We start from the raw sequence: 20,814 nt of genomic DNA, 5'->3' as shown, positions 1-20,814 counted from the left end.
CGTAGTATGCGCACCGAAGATACCACAGAGCAGATAGGCGCACAATTGGAATGGGTAAAAGTCAGGATACCAAGCTTCGGTTGTGAGGCGCTACAATGTCATCAACTATTCAAGCGGCCAGCTATTCGATCTCTTCTATGACCATCTTCCTCTGACCCTCCCCATTCGCAGTCTGAGGCTGGACGTTGAGGCCTCGGAGGTTTCCTTCTAGGCCAAGATCCCGTCCCAGCCTTAGGCCTTCATCTCCAATCTTATACAGCTTCTTCATCCTCATCGTTTCGAGACCTTCCACGACGTTCGCGGCATGGTCTCTTACGAGCTCGTCTGCGTCCTCATCTCTAACCCATTTCACCACCCGCTCGACCTCTTCCTGCTGCTTCAAGTTCAGACCCACCGCACTTTCCTTTCCACTCTCGATCCCTGCGTCGATGGCGTGCAACAAGCCCATCACGACAAGCACAGCCGAGCGACGCAACAACGCCTTTGACTCCTCTCTTTCCATGGCAAGCACTAACAACACCATCTGCAATGTCGCATCGACAACAGGCTGACGCAGAACGTCCAATCGATGTTCCATAACAGTAGACAGTACGCTGAGCGCAGAAGCGCGGATACGAACGTCTTCTTCGATACCAGTATCCTCCCATCCACCGACGATCTTCTGGAGCGCTTCATACTCCGCTTGTACCTGCGGATCTGCGCCCTCGGGCTCGAGAACATTGGGTATCGGTCCACCCCAAGCAGCTTCGCCTTCCTCTCGAAGCTTCCGTTCGCTGTCCGCGAGTTCGTTACGTGCCGACAACGTCTGTGTTCGTTGACCACGTCGACTCGCCAGCGAAAGACAAGCTTCCGTGATCTGCTTTGCGCATCGATGCTGTAGCGCGCTATGCTCAGGTGAAGCCCAAAAGTTGTCTTCGCCGACAAAGTTGTTCAGCACTTCTCCGACCCGTAGCCTAAAGTCCAGAGCATTTCTCAGCTCCCGCTCTTTTTCGTCTGTTTGCCTCCCCCGCGCTAGCTTCAGTGATCGCTCATCGATGTCGATGAACGCGTCGGCCAGTAGGCCGACCACGGGCTTTGGGGCGCGGGTGGCCAAAGTGACAAAGACGGGTATGGCGGCTAAGTGGACGTAGGACTCTGGGTCTGCCAGTGAAGCTGACAAAAGCGTGTGCGTGAGTGATGGGACGTCAATAGCCGGAAACGCGGTAGGGTTCTTGAGGAGCTTATGCACTGTGTTCAGTGCCCAGGTTCGGTTTGGTGGATCAGGTGATTGCAGCTCGGCGAAGCAAGTCTTCAAGGTTTTGCGATGTTCGTTCAGTGGGTCGGTTGTTGATTTCTGTGTCGATGACGGCGTTGTCGGGGTGGGAGCAATAAGGTGGAGAGCTGTGGTGGCGGAGTTGCTTATCATAGACGATGTTGACGACTGCGGTTGCGAAAGGTATGCTAGCGATGGAAGAAGTGCATGCAGAGTCTCGGTGACTGCGGGCGTCTTCTTGAGATCCGACGATGCAAGCAGTGTGTTAAGGATACTCAATGCGAACGACACCAAGTCTTCATCTTCGGCCTCACCCTCTTCACTCTCTTTTGTCATGTCTTGTTTCCGTACAATGTTGTCAAGCATTGCCCTTTTCGATGTACGCAGTCTGTCTGACTTGTCTTTTCGAGTTTTCTGCTCGCTCACGTAGTTCTGGATCAGCTGTGCGACGAGATCGACGATATGCTGTGGACTTCTGGCAAAGTGCTCCTGGAATCGCTGTGCTAAAGCTTCTGATAATTTCGCATCGACAAGCGCCGAAAGAGGATCGGCTTCGTTATCGTCTTCGGTGAGCGACTTAGTCACGGGTTTCTCTGGTACGAGCCACCGTTTGGTGGCGTTCACAAAGATGGACCCAGCTGTGTCGTCTGCGATGTTGGCTTCTGTCAAGAGAGTAATGAGAACAGTGACTCTATTGTCCAAGTCGCTAATGCGTCCGAAGATACCTTCCATCGTTCCTATTCCTCCCCTCTGATCTCTTGTGCGAGTGCGAATCTCGACGCCGCCTTGAGATCCTGGCCCGAATGTCCAGTCACCATCGCCATCCCAGAAGAGGTTCGTCGCGATACTGTCAACCTGTTTGGTGTCGCAGGCAACCTCCATGTAACGCGTAAGAATTAGACTTGGAAGCATGCTCCATTCTTTGTCTAGAGAGGGCCTATCTTTCGCGTAGTTGAGCAACGCCCAGAGCGGAAGTATGATGGGGTGAATGAGACGTCGAATCAGTCCGCCATGAGAATACGATGAAAGAATTGTCTTCAGTCTTCTGAGCGCCGTCTCGAGATCCTCTTCCGATACAACGGTCTGCTCAGACTTCGATGCGATGACATTCTTTGGGTAGATTGCTTGGAACAAGGGCTTCGCAAACGTGTCCCATCCCATGGTTCCCGGTGCGCCAGTCGTCTTCTTACTGAGAATGCCACCAGCGATGATCTGCCCAGCAGCTCGACTGAGCTCTTTGCCCTCGCTACCATCTAGGAGATGCAATAGCTGAGGAGAAATCTTCACGAGCCATTCGTCCTGACTGATCCCGCTCGGTGGTAGAACTAGTAGCTTCGAAGCTTGCGAAACAGCCTCTAGTGGGATTGGTATCTGTGATTGAGGACCTGATGCGCTCTGAGGTACATGAGAATTTTTCGATAAGTATGACAACGAGAGAAACTCGATGGTATGACGAACGCCTTGGATTCGAAGGGGTACTAGCGAGAGCTCGGAAGATATGACAGGTTTGAGCCAGGTAGGAAGAGCCTGCTGGAGGAACGTAGTCAAGATGGGGAGAAGTCGTGATGTTGGAGTATCCTTCATGATCTGTTCGTATGTTTTCGAATACCTCGACTTCGCTGTCTCAGACGACGTAGGAGAGTAGGATAGCTCAGCCACTGCAGAAATGATGTCCGGGAGGATTCTTTGGGACAAAAGCGGTTGTACACCTGAGCCCTTCTGCTCCATCATGGGCAGCAAACCGTCGATGACCGCCGCCAACGCCTCTAAATTGTTGTTCGGTGGCGTGAAGATTACAGCGGTCAGGACTGACCTTGGCCGTTGACCGAATGCAACACCGGAAGACAAACGTGGGATCACTGCCAGAATAGTGATGAGATCTACGAGACCGTACACCACGCCGGCGAGGGAAGCATCGTAGGGTGCATTTGGATCTGCAGCTAGGTCTGCAGTGTTGATGGCCTGGAGGTGGACGAGCGCTTGCTCGACGAGAGTATCGGTAGGCACGTCAGCACTGTATTTGCGGTCCTTATCGACAAATGGGCCGATGAAGTTGGCTGCCGCATCCACTGCATCTTCGACCGCTCCCATCGTGCTTAGCGGTGCCGCGAAGCTGGGCGCAATGTGCTGAGCGCGGCTGTGGGTATAGTGGTGGTTGTCTTGCCGGAGCGTGTTGCTCACGATGAATGTGCGAGATCCACCACGAAGGCTCTATATAGTCCAACGTTGTTATCTAGATCTCAAAGAATTTGCTATCTATTGTTACGTGAGATGATGCGATGGAAAATGGCAACGGGCAGGCGGAGAAGGATGTTGCTGATTTGTCAGAGAAAGATGGGTCTCACGTGCTAGCGTCAATTCGACGCGAGGCAGGCGCGATCTCTTGGCGCGAGGCGACGCGTCTTCGTCCTGCCCCTGCCGACATGAACCCAACAACAACCCCGACGTACCCATCGCCACACGACGTCCATCTTTGTTCAAACGCTACAACTTCTCATCGCGTCTCGATTGGATCCTGAGCCATGTAAGCGTCACCAACATAGTCTGACCATGTCAATCGCGGCGGGACTGTCGCGCAACGCTCCCTTTGGACACAACTTCTTCTCTCGCTTGCTTGCAAGCACCCCACAAGTCACTTCCCCCACAGTTACCGATGTCTGTCTTCCATTTGGAATGCGGTTCGTCCGCACCTCACGCACTTGCGCAGTCATCACACGCCCGAGCCTCTTAGCATGGTCTCAATGGTCGTCTGTATGTTGTCTGTGCGCCTTGGTGGAAACACCGGGGTTGTGTGCGAGGAGGGCAGGCTCGGATCTTAACCCTAATCATCTTCCGGTATTCGATGTGCTTGTAACACAACGGATAGTATCGCGGTCATGTCGCCGACCTTCCGACTAGCCCCTGCATATTGGTCTGCTCTCGTGGACCTACTTGCTTGGTGTGCAAAAGGAAGACTCGAGGTACGGGAGCGGGAGCTCAAATTGGGATGACATGTGCCTGTCGGGGTATTAAAGTTCTCACACGAGGACCACGTCGGCATCCCATCTGTACAACAGACTCTGGTCACGAAAAATAGCTTCACGACGAATGCGACGAGGCGAAGAGGAGAGCTCTGAAGTCAGATGCCGGTCGCCTCACTAGAGGATCGACTTTGGGTTTCATCATCGCGCCTAAACCACAGTCCCCTCGATTCCGAGAGCCATACAGGAGCTGCAATACCTGATGCCAACCACCACCATGTTACCAGCAGACGTCATGCCTACAGCAACGGGACAGAAGAAGAGCGCGGCCTTGACATTGATCAAGCCAGACATACAGACACATCAACTTGTTCGGCTTCGGCTGGCGTGAGATCCACTCGTCGGAAAGGCGAAAGCCTAGCGAGGTCTCGATACGTCGCAGGTTGGTGTTGTCAACTACGGCGGGCCGTCACGCTCCGGATCTGATGTCCTGACGTTTGACACACGAAAAGTCTGCTGTGTCTACATGTGTCGGATCAAGTACGTGGCGTTTGTACTGCATGGCAATCTGTTCGAGCCGGACTTATGTATGGCGACGAAGTACCCGTGCACCTCGCCCACAGGAACGAAAGTCCCCATCAGATCTCCAACCTCCTCCGTCATCTACTACGTTACGAAGCCGGTGTCACAGTATTACCACTCGACACCAGTCACTCTAGAGTGATATCTGACCAGTCGCGTTAGTCGCCAACACGTATGTTCAGCATACGTATGAATCGGCGAGCGTCTACCCATCCGATCGAGCAGTTCTATTTCTGTTGCGATCGTCAATGCGGCTTTTGAGGATGTCCTTTGTCCGTAACATCATGCCCTTCGTTTCTCAAGAGAGCGGAGCGGAAACAAAGACTAGTCTCAGGAAGTCTTGTCACTACGCACAGAGAGAAGCATCTTGGCTTAACAACCCATGATGATTGTGTCCATTGGTGAGTGTTGCGTGTCTGTTGTGCCAAGCTGACTAGGACCATGTTGTTTACGCAAGCTGGAGCACGGAGACGATGGTCTTGCAGCAATGGGAAGAGATGGTAGTGTTGGAGTTGCGACGGCGCCTTCTATGGAGACACGATCGCATTGAGAGGACCTACAACCTCGGAGTCATGGGTTTGCATTCTTTAGCTTGGCCATACAACAAGAGAGCTGAGCATGAGAGTCTGGAACCCGCCGACAGCATATTGGTGGACAGTGAAAGCCATAACGCAGTGCTTTCAGAACCAGAGAATGGAGATGGGACCTCTCAAGAGTGAGGCTCAAGGTCTAGACCTGTCTGTCAACATTTCCTGCGACAAGTTTCTGCAGGCTCTTCATTCTTCCATTCAAATATTCTTCGCGGTCATATCACCACCTGTCTTCGCTACGGTCTCTTGGCTTATGCCCTGGATGCATTACTACGTGTTCACCGACGTCGGTCTTGGAGATGCGATTGGTGTGAAAATGGGGGAGCGTGGCATGGCGTCATCGTGGGTGGTTCAACGGCCGTCCTTCGGGATGGCCAACTCTTTTTTCGATAAGTCTTCTGTCTTAGACGGCTAATACTACGCTAATTAATGCAGGTACCGAAATCGGCTCTGGGCTACTCTAATGTTCGTATTGGGGCTTGCAGCTGCAGCGGGTGCACCCCTCAGGTGTGTCAGCCCTTGGCCAACCGAGCTCGTACCCATTCAGCCTATACAGACAAGCTACAAAAACGAGTCACCAAGACCGCCACATTCCTCACGCGACCCTCCTTACTCCAAATATTGTTTAGCAGTATCTGTAGACTTACAGATCAGACCCCAAATTATCGATCACGAGCTACCAAGCGTTGTCATTCTCGTCAGTCGGGGCATATGGTTGGAGCGACAATCCATACTCTATTGCTTGGCTCGAAGCCTCTTCCACAGGATGAAGGAGGAGGTGAAGTCTCGGCATTCACCGTTGCTAGTATGCACCAATAGGGAACCGGTTGGGTACGAAGCTTGGGAGAGATTACCAGGGAATGCTTCGGCGACAGCATGCAATACCATGCACTGAAGGTAGCGCAATACAAACTTTGTTTTCAAATGCCAGACCACCTGTGAGTAAGCGACGCTACATGCTATTTTGAGAAGACATTGGCATAGCCGTCTTGACAATGATCGACTCCTATAGGGCCTGCGCTCATTCATACGACAAAAGCGACGTATCATTCGTGCTCGACGGTGATTAAACGCACATGTATCACTCCACATGCATCCTTTTACACCATGCTCGAGCCATCGCGAACCACGTCATTGACAGCTATAAGCTTCTAACGCTGAGTATAAATCGGGATGCGACTCGCAACAACTTCAACGCCATTGCTTCACCGTCTTCAATCCTGAGTTCAAGATGTGGGGCTTTTTTGTTCAACTTGTTCTCGCGTTCACTTTGCCAGCTTTGGCCCGCGGCGATACCTGTTCATCAGTCGCTTCTCTCGGTTACATCACCGTCACATACCCCCTCAACCTGGCCTACATTGAAGAACAAACCCAGTATTGGTCTACTTCGTGCTCTGCTCTCCTCCCATCTTGCATCATCTTCCCGAGGACGGTGGAAGAAGTCTCGACCGTAGTGCAAATTCTCGCCAACACCACTGAACGCTTCGCCGTCAAATCTGGTGGCCACAATCCCAACAATGGATGGAGTAGCGTAGCCGGGGGCCCACTCATTGCCATGGAGCATTTTGATCAAGCCGATCTCGACCGCAGCACAGGTATCGTCGACGTAGGTCCTGGTAACCGGCTTGATGGCATTGCTGCTAAGCTCCAAGGCACGGGCTGGACGTTTGTCGGCGGGCGCATTGGCAACACTGGAGTCGGCGGACTAGTACTGGGTGGAGGGCTTAGCTATATGTCGACGCAGTACGGATGGGCTGCGTCAAGTGTCCTCGAGTACGAAATTGTCTTCGCCAACGGCACTATCGGCCACATCCGGAACGATAATTACCCCGACCTATTCGTCGCGCTCAAGGGAGGTGGTAACAACTTTGGCGTCGTAACAAACTATAGGTTGCAGGCTCACCGACAAGGCGACATCTGGGGCGGCAACCTGGTGTTTCTTCGCACGCCGAGCAAGGACAAGCAGCTACTTCAAGCAGTTCGTGACTGGACAGAGTACAACGAGGATGAGAAGGCTGCGGTCATAGTCACGGCGGAGCGAGCGAATCTCAACGTAGTCGACTCTTGGATCATCTTCCTATTCTATGATGGCCCAACGCCTCCAGCCGGACTTTTCGACAATTTCACTGACGTCAATCCCTTACTTGACACGACTCGAACTCGCACCTACGCCGATCTCATGGCCCTGAGCAACTGGGTTGTAATCAAAGGCAACGTCGTGGACATCGCCACAGAAACAATACCCTTACCTTCCCGCGCCAATGCTGTCGAGGTTATGGAAGGTCTGCACAAGCACTGGCGCGACGTCTCTGAAACCACACTACTCGTACCCGGAATCGTGGCGTCTATCGCATGGCAGCCGTTCCCAAAGAAGATTGCGCAAAAGGCCCGGGAACTAAGCCCTGATCTGATCGATGCTGATGCAGATGTTGATCGCATTATCATCGAGATGAACTATGCCTTCACGCCGCAGTCGTTATATGAGCAGATGGCTGACACGATGGAAGCAACTTATTCTGGCGTGAGGAACAGGGTCCTGACATGGCAAGCAGAGGGTAAGCTACCGGAAGCGTATTTGCCTGTCTTTATGAACTATGGGTTCTTTCGGCAAGATTACTTTGGGAGATTGAGGCCTGAGAGCAGGGCGTTGGCGAAGAGGGTTGCAGATGCGGTGGATCCGGCAGGTCTATTTAGGTCACGTACTGGAGGGTGGAAGCCTTGAACCCGCTAAGAGCTTTATTAAGGTTAAACGTGTTGCACACTCTTGGATGACAGAGCTCGTACTGCATTGTACGCTTCCATAATCAGTCGAAGTCTACGACTTATAATACATACTCTGGGCAGAGAAATACAACACCCTATCCAATATCTCTTTTACAGATCTGCTGGCGGTCGGGTGATCTTTGTTAGGTGATCCCCATTCAACTCTTTCATGATCTTGCCCAGGCCCTCGTGACTGTAGTCCTTCTCATTCCACATGTCCTGCTCGATGTCAATAATAGAATCTCGAGGTATGATAGATTGTGCAGGCTTGCGTAGCACAGCAATCTCAATCTCTCAACGTACCTTATGATAACGCACCTTGCCCTCTTGATCGAGCGTCAGTGTGATCAAGCTGTTAACCTTTTTCGCAATGGGCATAGGTTTGGGAGTGTACTCCTGTTGCAGCTTGAAGATGATCTCATCAGGCTTAGAGGAAATAACCTCTGTCTTGATCGTCCGACTGCTCTTCATGAGTTTTGGGATGCCTGTGGGTGTTAGCGAAGCGTGCCTCCTCATTACCGTCTAAGTCTAGGCATTACTCACCATACCACTGCCCAGCAATCTTATACCTCGTATCGCAGTAGCTCCATGGGTCATCATATACCGCCTCTTTACCATACACCATTATGTCTTGTTCGCTAGCGCTGCCAGAGTACAAGTTGCAAATAGACTGTACAATTCTCTCCCCCGCAGGGTCCAACTTTATCGAGCTTTCAGGGTGCGGCTCATAGTCAACCCCCGAAGAGCTGTTCTGCGACTCATCGGCGTTGTGGGTTAATGCGACCGGGTCGGGTCGCTTCTCGAAGTCGTTCTCGAGGCGTGCCGCGAGTGTGTCCTTTCCGGACTTGCCCGTAACTGGAAGTGTCATATTCTCAGCTGAAAAGAAGAAGGTGGAGTCGTAGGGATTGTAAGGCTTGTTCAAGAACCTCTGCTTCTCATGAACAATGTGTCTTGACGTCATGGCTAGCTACTTTGGGGTGTGGCTGCCCGATCCGAGACGTCACGAGCCTGTCGATGAAGCCGTGCCACGATACGAACTTGCGCAATCCCCGGAAGAGCGTCTTAGAGAGGTATTGAACACTTTGAAGAAAACTCGGGCCAATGCCATTGATCACAAGCATGTGAGAGTCGCCAGAGGTACGGAATTTATCCTCAGATTGTTTGATCTGCAACGTGCAACGCCTGATTTGAGATCCCCGTCGTTCAAAACAATCATCATGTCCCGAGAGCGTACTTGATATGACCCTCTCAAGTTGAACTCCTCGTGCTGCTGTCCGATACTGATCACAATGTGGGTAGTATCTTACAAGCTGAAAGAATGAATCGATGTCGTATGCGACGCTACGTATACCTCTGGGGCTGTTCTTGCAATACTGATCTACATTGTATGTTGCTCTCAGAAGGACAGTGAGGGCCCAGTATTACAAAATTAGCCCTATCCTTCGATATGGATTGGCCATTTCTCTACAGCCTCATAGAGCATCAGCAAACTGCCCATGAGATATACTGCAGGTGCCCATACCAGAGCCAGTGTACTCTGATACTCGCACCAACCTGTGCTACAATATCCCAAACAAGCACTCCAGATCCAACCTATGCTACCCACCAAGTTTGTCATTCCAACCCACCACCCGACCATGCGCGGCGCGGGCTTCCACCACTGGCGCTGCACTTCGAAAAGGTATAGTATCGAAGCGACGAGGAAGCAGATAGCCCCAAGCAGGAAAGAAGGATAGTATAGCCCATAGAGCACACCTTGCGGAAGGTTCTTGTATACACCCGGTAAGGTGAGGAGATTCGTGACCCAGTAGATGGCTGTACCGATGAAGAGGATGAGATTTGCGTTAAAACCGATTTCTCGACGATAGTGAACGCGAACATCCTGCCACGTGGGCCACCATTTCCAGGCTTGCTCAGGCCCTGACTGAGGACGTGCCTCAACCTTGAACGTCTTTGTGCGCATTATTCGATGCTTCATGCGGTCGGGGTTGTGGATATGCGTGCAGTTTCGACGGTCGGGTTGGAAGCCGGAAGGGTTCTCCGTCGCTTTCTCTTCGTCCGGAGACGCGAGTTCGATGTTCTCGTTGTCGGAGTTCAAGCTTTCCTTGAGCACCCAGCCAAAGCAGTCGCTCTGATTGGCGTTCACCGCTTCGACTACAAGGAGCATGCCGCCCAGCAGAATTAACATCCCACGGAAGAAGGATATCGCGCCGCTGACGGTGCTCGGGTCGGCGGCGAATCGCGTATCTGGATATGCGACTGGCAGCCATTGAAGGACGCCAGACGTGATGGAGCATATCGAGCCGACAGTAAAGACGACGCCAACCCACCACGAGACGTCCCACCAGGCTATGACTGTGATCATGCGCACAAGCGCTCGAAGAAGGCGCGTAGTACGTTCGGTGCGCGAGGGTGCTTGACCATGACTGAGGAGAAGGATGTGCCGGCCTAGAGCAGAGACTCGTCAGTGCAGCCCTCGGCTTGTACACGAAACAGCTGTGTACGCACCCTTTCGATTCTCGCGACTCCACCACTCCCATTCCGTCCCGCTTGCGTGTCCATCTTCGTTGTTGACGGCATAGCGCCGTGAATTGGCATTTTGGAAGTTCAGGACCTTGTGCGAGCTACCGTGAACGTAGTCTAGCTGCTGCGACGAGTCCTGGAGACAGTCTTTGTCATTGCTGGGGGCGGACATAGCTCGAGAATTGCGCGAGAAGAGAAGACCACGATCGGGCTATCCCTGTGTGAGGCTCCATGTCTTTCAAAGTTTGTCGTCGCCATAGCTTCTCCCATCATCTTGGGCCCCCGTGAAACGCGTCCTGAAAGCGGTAAATCAACCCATCGACGACAAGATGATGATGGGTGATGTCATGGTGTGGAGAGTTCCGCGTCGATCTTGGCAGGGAAGCTGCCAGCTAGCGTCTGGGGTTCCACATGTCGCTGGCCGGCTCTTGGGTCAGTGACAAGACGCAATCGCGGATACTCAACATCAAGGATGAGCGCGAAGACCAGGCGAAACCCTCCCCCGTTTGTGATGAGTTCTTTCGGCCCGGAGAATCATCCATGATCCGGTGCGCGATTGGAACCGCAGCCGGGCACGTATGAGCATGTTTCGTGAAACAAACCAAGCTACCGGAGAACACCCATATCAGTAATCGGTCTTACATTCCTAGGAGACAGCGTGCACGAATAAAAGTAATGTCAAGCAGCCGAGTCAGAGAGCTCGGGATAGTGCGATGCGATGGTTCCTGCATCTTACGCTCATGCCCCGTCCTGCATTTGTCGCCCATCAATTCCGAGGTCGTCGTGCAACATCCGCGGACCATGCAGTACTCGCGCAATTTGCAGTGTACAGCTTAGGTTCGATGTTTCGAATAGTACATGCGCTCTGGCATTCTCGAGGAAGTTCGGCAAGTTAATTCTCCCCATAGTGGAAATGCACTCGCAGACGGGTCTCCCATGTTCATCGCGTCTACATGAAGGTGCCACGCGTACGACAACTCTTGGCTTTTGTGTATAGTCCGCTAATACATCCCGTCGATGAGACTCGCGCACTCAAGCCGATAGAGAACTAACAATGGCTTCATTTCGGGCGCATGGCAGGACGGGTGCTTCGGCGCCGAAGCGTAATCATGCAAACAGCTTCACACCAATGGTTTGGACAACGCGGAAGGCAATGGGATAGCTGATTACTGACCAGACATGAGGTAGAAGACATGCGCTGTTTTTCTGGATATAAAGCAGGTGCCCTTATGCCAGTACTCCTTACCACGTTCTTTATACGCAGACATCCACCACTCACCATGCTTCGCCGCCAATCTGCCAGGCCTAGTGGTCTACTCGCTCTCATTTCGAACATCGTTCTTTTTGGATCCCTTCTACCAGTTGCTGCAGCCCAGGATGATGCCACCAAACTCAGAGACTGCCTGAGTAGCTCGAGCATCTTGGCCTCCTTAGCGACCTTTCCTGATGCTACGAACTGGGAGACTATAACCTCGCCATGGGCTCTGCGATTCAACCCAGAACCTGCCGCAGTTGTTGTTCCGCGTAACCAAGACGAAATAGCCGCTGCACTGGCATGCGCTGTAGATGCGGGCGTCAAGGTCTCCCCACTAAATGGAGGACATTCCTACGGAGCTTATGGGCTGGGTGGTGTGGATGGAGCACTTGTGATCAACATGGAGCGCTTCACGGAGACCACCTTTGACGAGGCGACTGGTCTGTTCACGTAAGTGATCTCGCAATCAAAATCAACGTACTCTATGCTAATGATCATAGCTACGGTGGTGGAAGCCGAGTTGGGCCAGCTGTAACATGGCTTTGGGAGAACCACGGGCGTCACTTCCCCCACGTCCGAGCCAACTGGGTAGGCCTTTCTGGGTCTTCCATTGGTGGCGGCTTTGGAACCACCAGTCGTTTTCTCGGAATTCCTATGGATAATCTCGATAGCGTCAAGGTGATGCTATACAACGGCACCGTGGTGACTGCTTCACGCACGGAAAACCCAGACCTGTTCTTCGTCGTTCAAGGTGCAGGCTCTTCTTACGGCATCATTCTGTCTCTGACAACACGCACTTGGAAACCAGAGTTCGACATTGTCACAAACTTCACGATCTCACTTGGTGCTGTCGATCTTGACACCGGCGCCCAAGCCCTGATCGATATCCAGGACTGGGCCATGACTAAAGCACCCGATACCTTTGCTCTACGATGGCAATTGGCTGGCGAATGGAACGGCAGTGGATACTTCTACGGTAATCCTGACGAGTTTGATTCCCTATTTGCTGGTCTCGTAGAACGTCTCCCAAACACCACCACGACCACAGTGCGAACGGCGGATTTCTGGGCTATGGAAAACTTTGCCGTTCCACAGCTCAACGGAACTACCGACGCCTTCCCTCCGCGCAGCATGTACCTGCAAGCACTGGTTCTGCGCAAAGATCAGCCTTTTACCTTCGAGTCCGCCAAAGCGCTCTACCAGTACACAACACTCGCCTTCAACCGCACTGATCTAACTGAGTTTGGATTCTTGGACCTATGGGGTGGCGTGTCTAGGGATGTTGACGACTCAAAGCAGGCGATGGCTTACTCCAACAACCAGTGGCTCATCCGCTGGGAAGGACGTCTTGCTAACGGCTTGACCCAATGGCCTGCTGACGGCATTGAGTATATGCAAGCTGGCTTCCGACCTTTCCAGGATCAGTTGAAGAAGGAGGGTGTACCACTAAGGGGGTTTGTGAACTACAGAGATACAGAACTCTCCGTTGAGGAATGGAGCGTGAGGCTATACGGGGACAACTTTGAGAAGATGAAGAGGATCAAGTCGAACCTAGATCCACAGGGTGTCTTCACGACACATGCGCAGAGTATTCCATCGTCCTGAGTTCTCGACAAAGGAACCATCGTGTAAAGCTTCTATTGGGTGGTTCAATAGATGCGAAGGCTTGTCACGGGGGCAGTTCGCATTTGCAAGTATATAGGCAGTTGATTGTCAATGAAGTCGAGTTCAGGTCATTCACTCTTAAGGGCGATTGGTAAGCATCAATTAAGAGAAACTGCAGCATGTGTTTGACAACTGTCGATGCACAGAACCGGCCATTCTGATTCATTAAATCTATATTATATACAAGAAGATGCGCTGTCTCGAGGATGTCACATCGTGGACCATCAACAAGAACTGGCTGTTTAGCAAGTCAGCTCGAAGAACGGGTTGTTGTTCTGGAGGGGCGTGATAGCGAAAGACAAATCAGTCTGGGCAGCATTGGCATCCTTCAAGGTGTACCAGAACGTGGTGCGGCTGCCAAAGAGCGAGCAGCCAACTTCATCCCAGTAACGCTTGGAGTTCTCAAGGGAGGCAACAGCGGAGCCAGAGTTAGGGCCAACTATACTTGCGTTAGTGTGATAGTCTTGGAGACGATTAAGGCAAAACTTACTTCGTGGCCATCCGGTCTCGGTAACCCAAACTTCCTTTCCATCAGATACGCTCTCAGTCTGACCAAGACCCGCAAAGAAGTTCTCACGTGCCAGGTCGATCGAGTTTGGCCTCGTGGTCTCGAAGTATGGGAATGAGTTGTGTCCAAGCCAGTTCACGGCGCGCGCAACACCGCGGTTCTCGGGCAGAACCCACGCAGTGAATGTGTCGACATGGCCGATAGGCTTGCCCTCGAGCGCGGTGCCACGGATCCAGTCGCGCATCCAACCGATGTAACCCTCGATCTCAGCACCAGTAGCACCAGCGCCGGCGTTGTTCTGTACACCTTGCGGGCTGCTGCGGTACAAGTCCTCAGATCCTACGCTGATGCCGATGATCTTGTCTGTGAAAGCGGTTCCAAGATCCCTGGCGCCACGAATCAAGGCGTTGAGTTCGTTCTCGTATGCCGCACGTCCGGCACTGGCCCAGAGACCGACGAGGAGTTGGGTGTCGGTGTCGATGGCTGCTTGGAAGGCAGAGATGGGATCGGCAGCGGTACCGCATTGAACCGAAGTATAAAGACGTGCTGTGTTGAAGCCCGAAGCGCCAGACAGGCTCTTTGCCTCATTGAAGAAGCGAACGAAGTCGTTGTAGCCGCGGCATGATCCATCTGCGTTGGTGGCACCGTAGTTGAAGCCTTTGCTCTGAGCGACGGCGGTGGTCGCAAGGGCGAGGATAGACGCAGCTTTGGCCCACATGTTGAGAATTAAGAATAGTGTATTAAGTCTAGTAAAACGAAGGGATACAGATGTAGAAGCCAGGAATGGAGCAACCTTTTATTCCTCTGCAGAGCTGAAGTTTAAAATAGAACGTTCGCCCCTGCGCATCATCGCTGGCTGCATGCCAATCCAGATGACGTGGATGAGGCTCGTACTTTTCTTTGCCAAGCGTTGTTGAATGGCGATCTGCCGAGCGCCATGCTGGGCGAAAAGCCCTTTCAAGAAGTCTCCCTGTAGACGGTTGCGTGAGGCCTCATAAGCAAACAAATGACTGTGTGCGACGCAAGCTGCTGTGCGTTTGCGCCAGAGAAAATGGGCAAACCTGGAGAAAGTCGCCAGGACGACAGCTAGTTCTCGTGACGATGCAGCCCTCGGAGGCGACCGTCGACATGTGCCATGCGCATTAGCACGAATACGATCGATATCCCGAACAGCCGAATCGCATTTGCGCTGGTCTCGAACGCGCGGTGTGGTGAGGATGCGGTCAAGTCGCAGCTGCCCAGACGGAAGATGTGGGGTAGGGAATCATAGCAGCGCGAGGGTGCGGACCAAATTGCATTGCGCACAATTTCCCGCCGGGACAGCCTCGCTGCCCTTCGCCCTTCGCCCTTCGACATTCGACATTCTTTACTAGTCGTGGTATCAACGAAACATCGCTGTGCGACGAAGTTTGCCAATTGTCATTCACGCAGTCTCGGAATATAGGCTGCGAGACAGAACTTGGATCATACCAAGGTACGCGCAGGAACGCTGAACTGAGGCGGTGCGGTGGCTCACCGGTTGTCTAGCGAGGCACGGACATTACTGAGCCTAAGCATTCGCGCACGGTGCGACAGATGTCGTGCTGCTGGTCTAGAGCCTTCCTTTCTTTTTAAGCGATTATGAGCAAGAGATGACCATCTTATCGTCTTCCACCGGTGACAAACGTTGGCGGTAACTACCTTAGTATGTGATGGGACGTAGCACTGATCGCGCTGGCGCCACCTGTCTATCGGAACTACCTAGGTACGGAGACGATGATGACTGCGATAACGAAACCCATAATACTCTATACGGGAAAGATGGAATAAATACATGATGGAATGAACGTGCCAACACCAACAGGCCCTGTCGTATTTGTGCGACGTTGCGGTCCTTTTCCCATGACATGCACCTGGCATATACATTTGCTCGACATGTGTTTCCTCCCGTACTCGTCATGAAAGCCTGGAACAAAAACACGACCAGTCATCAACATGACGTGTGTAGTGTGCCGACCTGCAATCGACGTTTCAAATCTGTATATGCTGGGTGGCGAGATTTGCGGGAGAGTGCAGTGTGCTACTTAACAAACTGGCAGCCAATTCGCCGGGGCAGTACCGGGAGGGTGTATACAACCGGAGGGTCTACTTATGCTCACAAACCACGTCATCTACTCCTCACTTGTAAATTCATGAAGTTTTTGAAACCTTTCGTAGCTACGCCTAGGGTATAGCATGAGCTCGTTGCGCAACCTCGCGTCTAGCTTGCTTTGAAAAGCGGATCGTGCTAATCAAATGATACAGAAATAACGCAAGCCAAACGAAGAACAACATAATTACAGCTCCGCCCACCATTGCTACTGCGCTTATTGCAATGCCAAAAGCCACTCTTTGGAACCTCAAGTTGTGTTGCATCCAAGTCCCGAGCGCTACCTGCAACGCTGATAGTATGACACTCACGTAGACAAAGGCTATGAGCAGCCACGCAAAGTTCTTCTGAAAGAAAGCCTTGTACCAACTCGAATGGGACATGAACCCGTATACGAAATTATGTGCCGAAAAGATTGATGGTAGGAACATGTACAATGTGTTTAGTCGCGACAACCGGAGCTCACCATAGCGATAGCGCTCCGGAACTTGATGGGAGAGCGAAGTCTTTACGCAGTCCGATACCTCATGAACAAATTTGATCCACATGGGCCATTCGACATTCTTTGGGAGTAAAAGCGTTTCTTTGGCGATTTGGAGATCACTCGGGAACTGGATAAGCCACGAGTAAGAAACCAATAGACCGACTGCATAGTTGTACATGGCGGGGTGCTGGCAAAGATGCGTTTTCCAGAACTGGTAATCGAAGAGGTAGACTGGCAAAGGCTTTATGAATATTCTAGTCTCGTGCCAAACGAGATGTTCGTCAGCACACTCGGTTATCTCGATGTCGCGGCCCATGAGCCGTTGGCGGTGAAGGCATCGCGCCGGCTTAGGAAGACCAGCCAGCCAGAGGTGATCGAGTACTTTGTCGAGCTTCGGAGTTCTGAGCTCATAGTCAAGGAAGCGCATTCTTGTGTGTATCGTGCTCTCGTCCCGAGGACCGGCTGTCAATATCTTTCCACATCCTTCTGTCATCGGTGGGAACTTTTCATTGGTAAGTGCAAATTCCGGTTCAGCGCAGTGAAAAACGTACCAACTCTCGCTTGGGATGAGAGGAAGACTGCGCCATCCCAACGACAGCTCACAGGCTTTCACTATGTGAATCTAGCTGTTCAGGGGAACCGTGTAGAACCAGGATATTGTAATCGTAGCAACTCGCGAACAGCTAGATTGCAAAATTCAACCTCTTAGCACGCACAATGTAGACGACCTAAAGCTTGAATGAAAATAGCAGATGGAGCTTATAAATGTTCGCGCGTATGACTTTGTTTAACGCTAGTGATTACTCAGATTTAGTCTTGAATTGTTACAGTTGTCAGTTACGCATTACCTCGGTGTCTAAGATACAAGGTAAATAGAAGTGATAGCTGCGTCATCCCATCGTATGACTGGTCACACTTTTGCTGTGTACGTAAGTACAAGCCAGGCTGTATCGTACACCCGTAGCATCGAACGGTGTTGAACTAGTCTTCATGCATCCATGACGAAATTATCATTCTAGCCTCACCGGTTTACCACCCGTGGACATTCCGCGGACGCATCTCGCAGGTTCGCCTCCCTACAGCAGTGTCATATCTTTGCTGCTCCGTGCCGGCTGAGATGGAGTTGCTGACCGGTACAGCTACATTGCCAACGCATGCGTGTTGCAGAACGTTCATTGGGTCAGGCTGACCAGAGAGGTAACCGAGCTGCACACTTGCCCAGAAACGGATGTCGCATATTCATGTTGCATAGTAGGCGGATTGCGGGGTAACACTGAAGGCTTCCTTATCTCTTGCAAATCGCCGGATCTCATCTAGAGGCATGCACGTTCGCTTGGTGTGATTGACCGGTACCCCTCATTACACTCAACTTTCGAGATAGGGTGACACAGTTATAAGAGGGTTGAGAAACATAAGTACAGTCTTATCCCCGCAGTTCGCCAGTCTCTATTAAATCGCATAATATTACTAGCACAAGACCTACCATCTAGTCACTCTGCAACGACATCTGATCAATCACTCGGTTTTCTCAACGACAATCATGCCTGAACAAGATGCGACTGGTCGTGATGGCAGCGGCCCCGATATCAATATTCAGGCCGAGGAGACGGCAAAGGCTGGAATGGGCGAAAAGGTCCGCGGGGGAGATGGGTAAGATTGCGGAAGGCTGTGGAAGCAGACCACATAGTCCAGACCATAGCGCTAATATGCACCAGCCCCAAGCGAGATACTGAGGGAAAGTAATGGCGATGCGCATTGCTGTTCTAGGTAGACGCAACCAGATCAGGCGCTTCAGTGGTGTCTTATGCAGGATCTATGACATGACACGGTACAAGATATTTACACTCATTTCCTAGTCAAATTAGCCAATATGATATCAGGCCGTATGTCAACTGCGATACTCTCCAGAATCGGTGAGAAGATGTCGTATTGTGAGGATGTGACTGATCTAGTCTTCGTAGAACAAGATCAGATCAATTTATTGAGCTCTCATGCCTTTTCATCGTGTTCCTCTGCAGAGAGTTCAGTGACACGCAGGGATGCCAGTAATTTGTCAAAAGCCTCGATCGTTGATAGATCTGCGCCCCTCGACTTTCGACGATGATCAAAGATCTGTTCAGCGGTGTACCCATCCTTGTCTGGTGAGTTGAAGTCGCACTTCACGCCGTGATCTCGGAGAAGGTTCAGTACGGAAGATGTGGCAGTGCTTGCAGCAAGGTGCAGCCAGGTCTGTCTCCGTTCTGTCTGCCACATTGTGTCGCAAGGGTGCTGCAGGAGAACATCAAGAATCTCCTCGTTATCACTCAAGATAGCAAAAGCCATAGCCGGTGATCCAACGTGATCTGCCAAGTCGATGTTGGCGCGTTTGTCCAGCAAATATCTGACGGTTTTTGGACGATTCTTTTGAACTGCAAACATCAAGGGTGTGTATCCTTCATAATCTTGAGCATCGATCGAAGCGAGTGAGGACAGCAGAAGGCTCATGCGTCGTTCAGGATCGTCGTATCGCATGGCAGCGATATGTAAACTTGTCTCCCCGTATACGGATCTCGAATTAGGATCTGCAGAGTATTCCAGAAGAAGCTTGATGCACGAAGGATCTTTTGCGGTAACAGCCCAATGCAGCGCATCGGCTCCCGGTTGCTTTAGCACGACGCTAGCGTTGCACATGAGCAAAGTCGCAGACATGGCTTGATCGCCACGTGCCGTGGCGTAGGATAGCGCCGACCTTCCACTTGCATCAGGCGCATCAACGTCCGTCTCTTTTATTTGGGTTTCGATAGAGATCCCAAGCTCTAATCCAAGAGCAATGCGATGGAGGGGCGTAAACCTTCGCTTTTCGATCTGATCATCCCGACTTTCGGTGCCTAGCAAATTTGCACATTCATTCCTGGTCTCCGGGTCGTAAACTTCACCCCAGATCCTGTTCCAAGCGATTTCTGATGGAGAACTGGATTATCTCAGCGAAAAGTTCAATGTAATGAGGTTAAGGGACGTTTCACGTACGTGCCGTTCAGATTTTCGGCGTACTTGTCCATTTTGTGATGCTCAATCAAGTACTTCGCTACTTTGTGCTGGTCGTAACTAAGCGCATACTACAACAGTCAGAAACAATAGTCGCAGATTAGGTCGATGACTGTGAACAAATGAGGCATCGTACATGAAGCGCTGTCCAGCCGTAGTCATATGACACATCTGTTGGCCATGTTCTTTTCTGCCTGAAGAGGCTCTGCACTCCTTCCAGATTACCGTTCATACAGAACTTGAAGATGTCGGAAGAGTCTGGGATAACGTTTGGAAAGAAGAGACTGATTCCGGGCTTGCTTTGCTGGCAGATGGTGAAGTAAATCTTTCGAGCCAGCAACCACTGGGGAAAGTAATATTGCGACTCAACAGTAGCTGGTATTAATCTTCGGCAGTCTCTAAAACTGCACGTCAGACACCTGTTCGTGTAGTTGATTTGCATTGCCATGTAGCCGAGATAATGCTTTAGGAGCTTTGGAAATCGAATGTTGCGCTGTTTGTGGCACTGGCACCTGCAGGATCGAGGGACGTTGTCTCGATTTGCTTCTGCGTTCGTTTCCGATCGGATTGGCGGGTATGTTCCGTGCCTGAATTCACGCTCAGTCAGGTCTGTGAAAGGAGCTCCCACGAAAATACCATTATACCCATTCGAGGAAATCTTCGACGCTAGCTTCGGAAGTCTGTTGGAGACGTGAGGTATGTTTTTCTCTAGCAGGACCTCCAATTTCGAGATGACGAAGTTCAAGTGTCGGTTCTTAGGGGCAAACTTCACAAGCTCCGAATGTGAAACTCCAATCATTGGGAAATTATGGGCCTCTCCCCGCTCCCAATCTCTTCCCGAGACTGCCGATGTTGGACGCAAGAACAGTATGGGCTCCGCAGATCTCCTGTTCTCTCCATCGACCTAACAGATAAGTTAGTAGTGAGAGAGTCTTTTTCACGCGCTTTCACTTACACGCTCAAACGTATAGCTGGCATCCGTCTCGTACCAAGAAAATATCGTGGCCGCACGGTCATTGAATGCACTATTGAATGTCTTGCAAAGCTGTTCGAGATGAGCCGAGTCAACATCAAGCATCC

At 51.6% G+C, this 20,814-nt stretch overlaps 7 protein-coding genes across 7 annotated transcripts; 2 read left to right on the top strand and 5 right to left on the bottom strand.

The window, feature by feature from the left end:
* Positions 1–121: 121 nt before the first annotated feature.
* Positions 122–3,343, bottom strand: J4E86_008857 (uncharacterized protein; the record flags this gene model as incomplete). The annotated part of the gene is made up of 2 exons (XM_051449366.1): positions 122–2,647; positions 2,711–3,343. The coding sequence occupies 2 exons, from the start codon at positions 3,341–3,343 to the stop codon at positions 122–124; spliced, it is 3,159 nt and encodes a 1,052-aa protein (XP_051299220.1).
* Positions 3,344–6,615: 3,272 nt separating this feature from the next.
* Positions 6,616–8,106, top strand: J4E86_008856 (uncharacterized protein; the record flags this gene model as incomplete). Its single annotated transcript, XM_051449365.1, has 1 exon — positions 6,616–8,106. The coding sequence occupies one exon, from the start codon at positions 6,616–6,618 to the stop codon at positions 8,104–8,106; it is 1,491 nt and encodes a 496-aa protein (XP_051299219.1).
* Positions 8,107–8,258: 152 nt separating this feature from the next.
* J4E86_008855 (uncharacterized protein) lies at positions 8,259–9,108 on the bottom strand (the record flags this gene model as incomplete). Its single annotated transcript, XM_051449364.1, has 3 exons — positions 8,259–8,366; positions 8,451–8,632; positions 8,691–9,108. 3 exons carry the CDS (start codon positions 9,106–9,108, stop codon positions 8,259–8,261), a joined length of 708 nt encoding a protein of 235 aa, XP_051299218.1.
* Positions 9,109–9,582: 474 nt separating this feature from the next.
* Positions 9,583–10,842, bottom strand: J4E86_008854 (uncharacterized protein; the record flags this gene model as incomplete). The annotated part of the gene is made up of 3 exons (XM_051449363.1): positions 9,583–9,637; positions 9,776–10,595; positions 10,656–10,842. The coding sequence occupies 3 exons, from the start codon at positions 10,840–10,842 to the stop codon at positions 9,583–9,585; spliced, it is 1,062 nt and encodes a 353-aa protein (XP_051299217.1).
* Positions 10,843–11,950: 1,108 nt separating this feature from the next.
* On the top strand, positions 11,951–13,530 carry J4E86_008853 (uncharacterized protein; the record flags this gene model as incomplete). Its single annotated transcript, XM_051449362.1, has 2 exons — positions 11,951–12,375; positions 12,426–13,530. 2 exons carry the CDS (start codon positions 11,951–11,953, stop codon positions 13,528–13,530), a joined length of 1,530 nt encoding a protein of 509 aa, XP_051299216.1.
* A 302-nt stretch (positions 13,531–13,832) lies between these two features.
* On the bottom strand, positions 13,833–14,816 carry J4E86_008852 (uncharacterized protein; the record flags this gene model as incomplete). The annotated part of the gene is made up of 2 exons (XM_051449361.1): positions 13,833–14,029; positions 14,081–14,816. 2 exons carry the CDS (start codon positions 14,814–14,816, stop codon positions 13,833–13,835), a joined length of 933 nt encoding a protein of 310 aa, XP_051299215.1.
* A 3,883-nt stretch (positions 14,817–18,699) lies between these two features.
* On the bottom strand, positions 18,700–19,748 carry J4E86_008851 (uncharacterized protein; the record flags this gene model as incomplete). The annotated part of the gene is made up of 2 exons (XM_051449360.1): positions 18,700–19,660; positions 19,717–19,748. The coding sequence occupies 2 exons, from the start codon at positions 19,746–19,748 to the stop codon at positions 18,700–18,702; spliced, it is 993 nt and encodes a 330-aa protein (XP_051299214.1).
* Between the last annotated feature and the right edge of the window lie 1,066 nt (positions 19,749–20,814).

The sequence above is a fragment of the Alternaria arbusti genome (assembly GCF_024043155.1).
Source record: "Alternaria arbusti strain BMP 1465 chromosome Unknown scaffold_15, whole genome shotgun sequence".
Lineage (NCBI taxonomy): Eukaryota > Fungi > Ascomycota > Dothideomycetes > Pleosporales > Pleosporaceae > Alternaria > Alternaria arbusti.
Note: the sequence above shows the minus strand (reverse complement) of the source record. Positions and strands in the feature narration are given on the sequence as shown.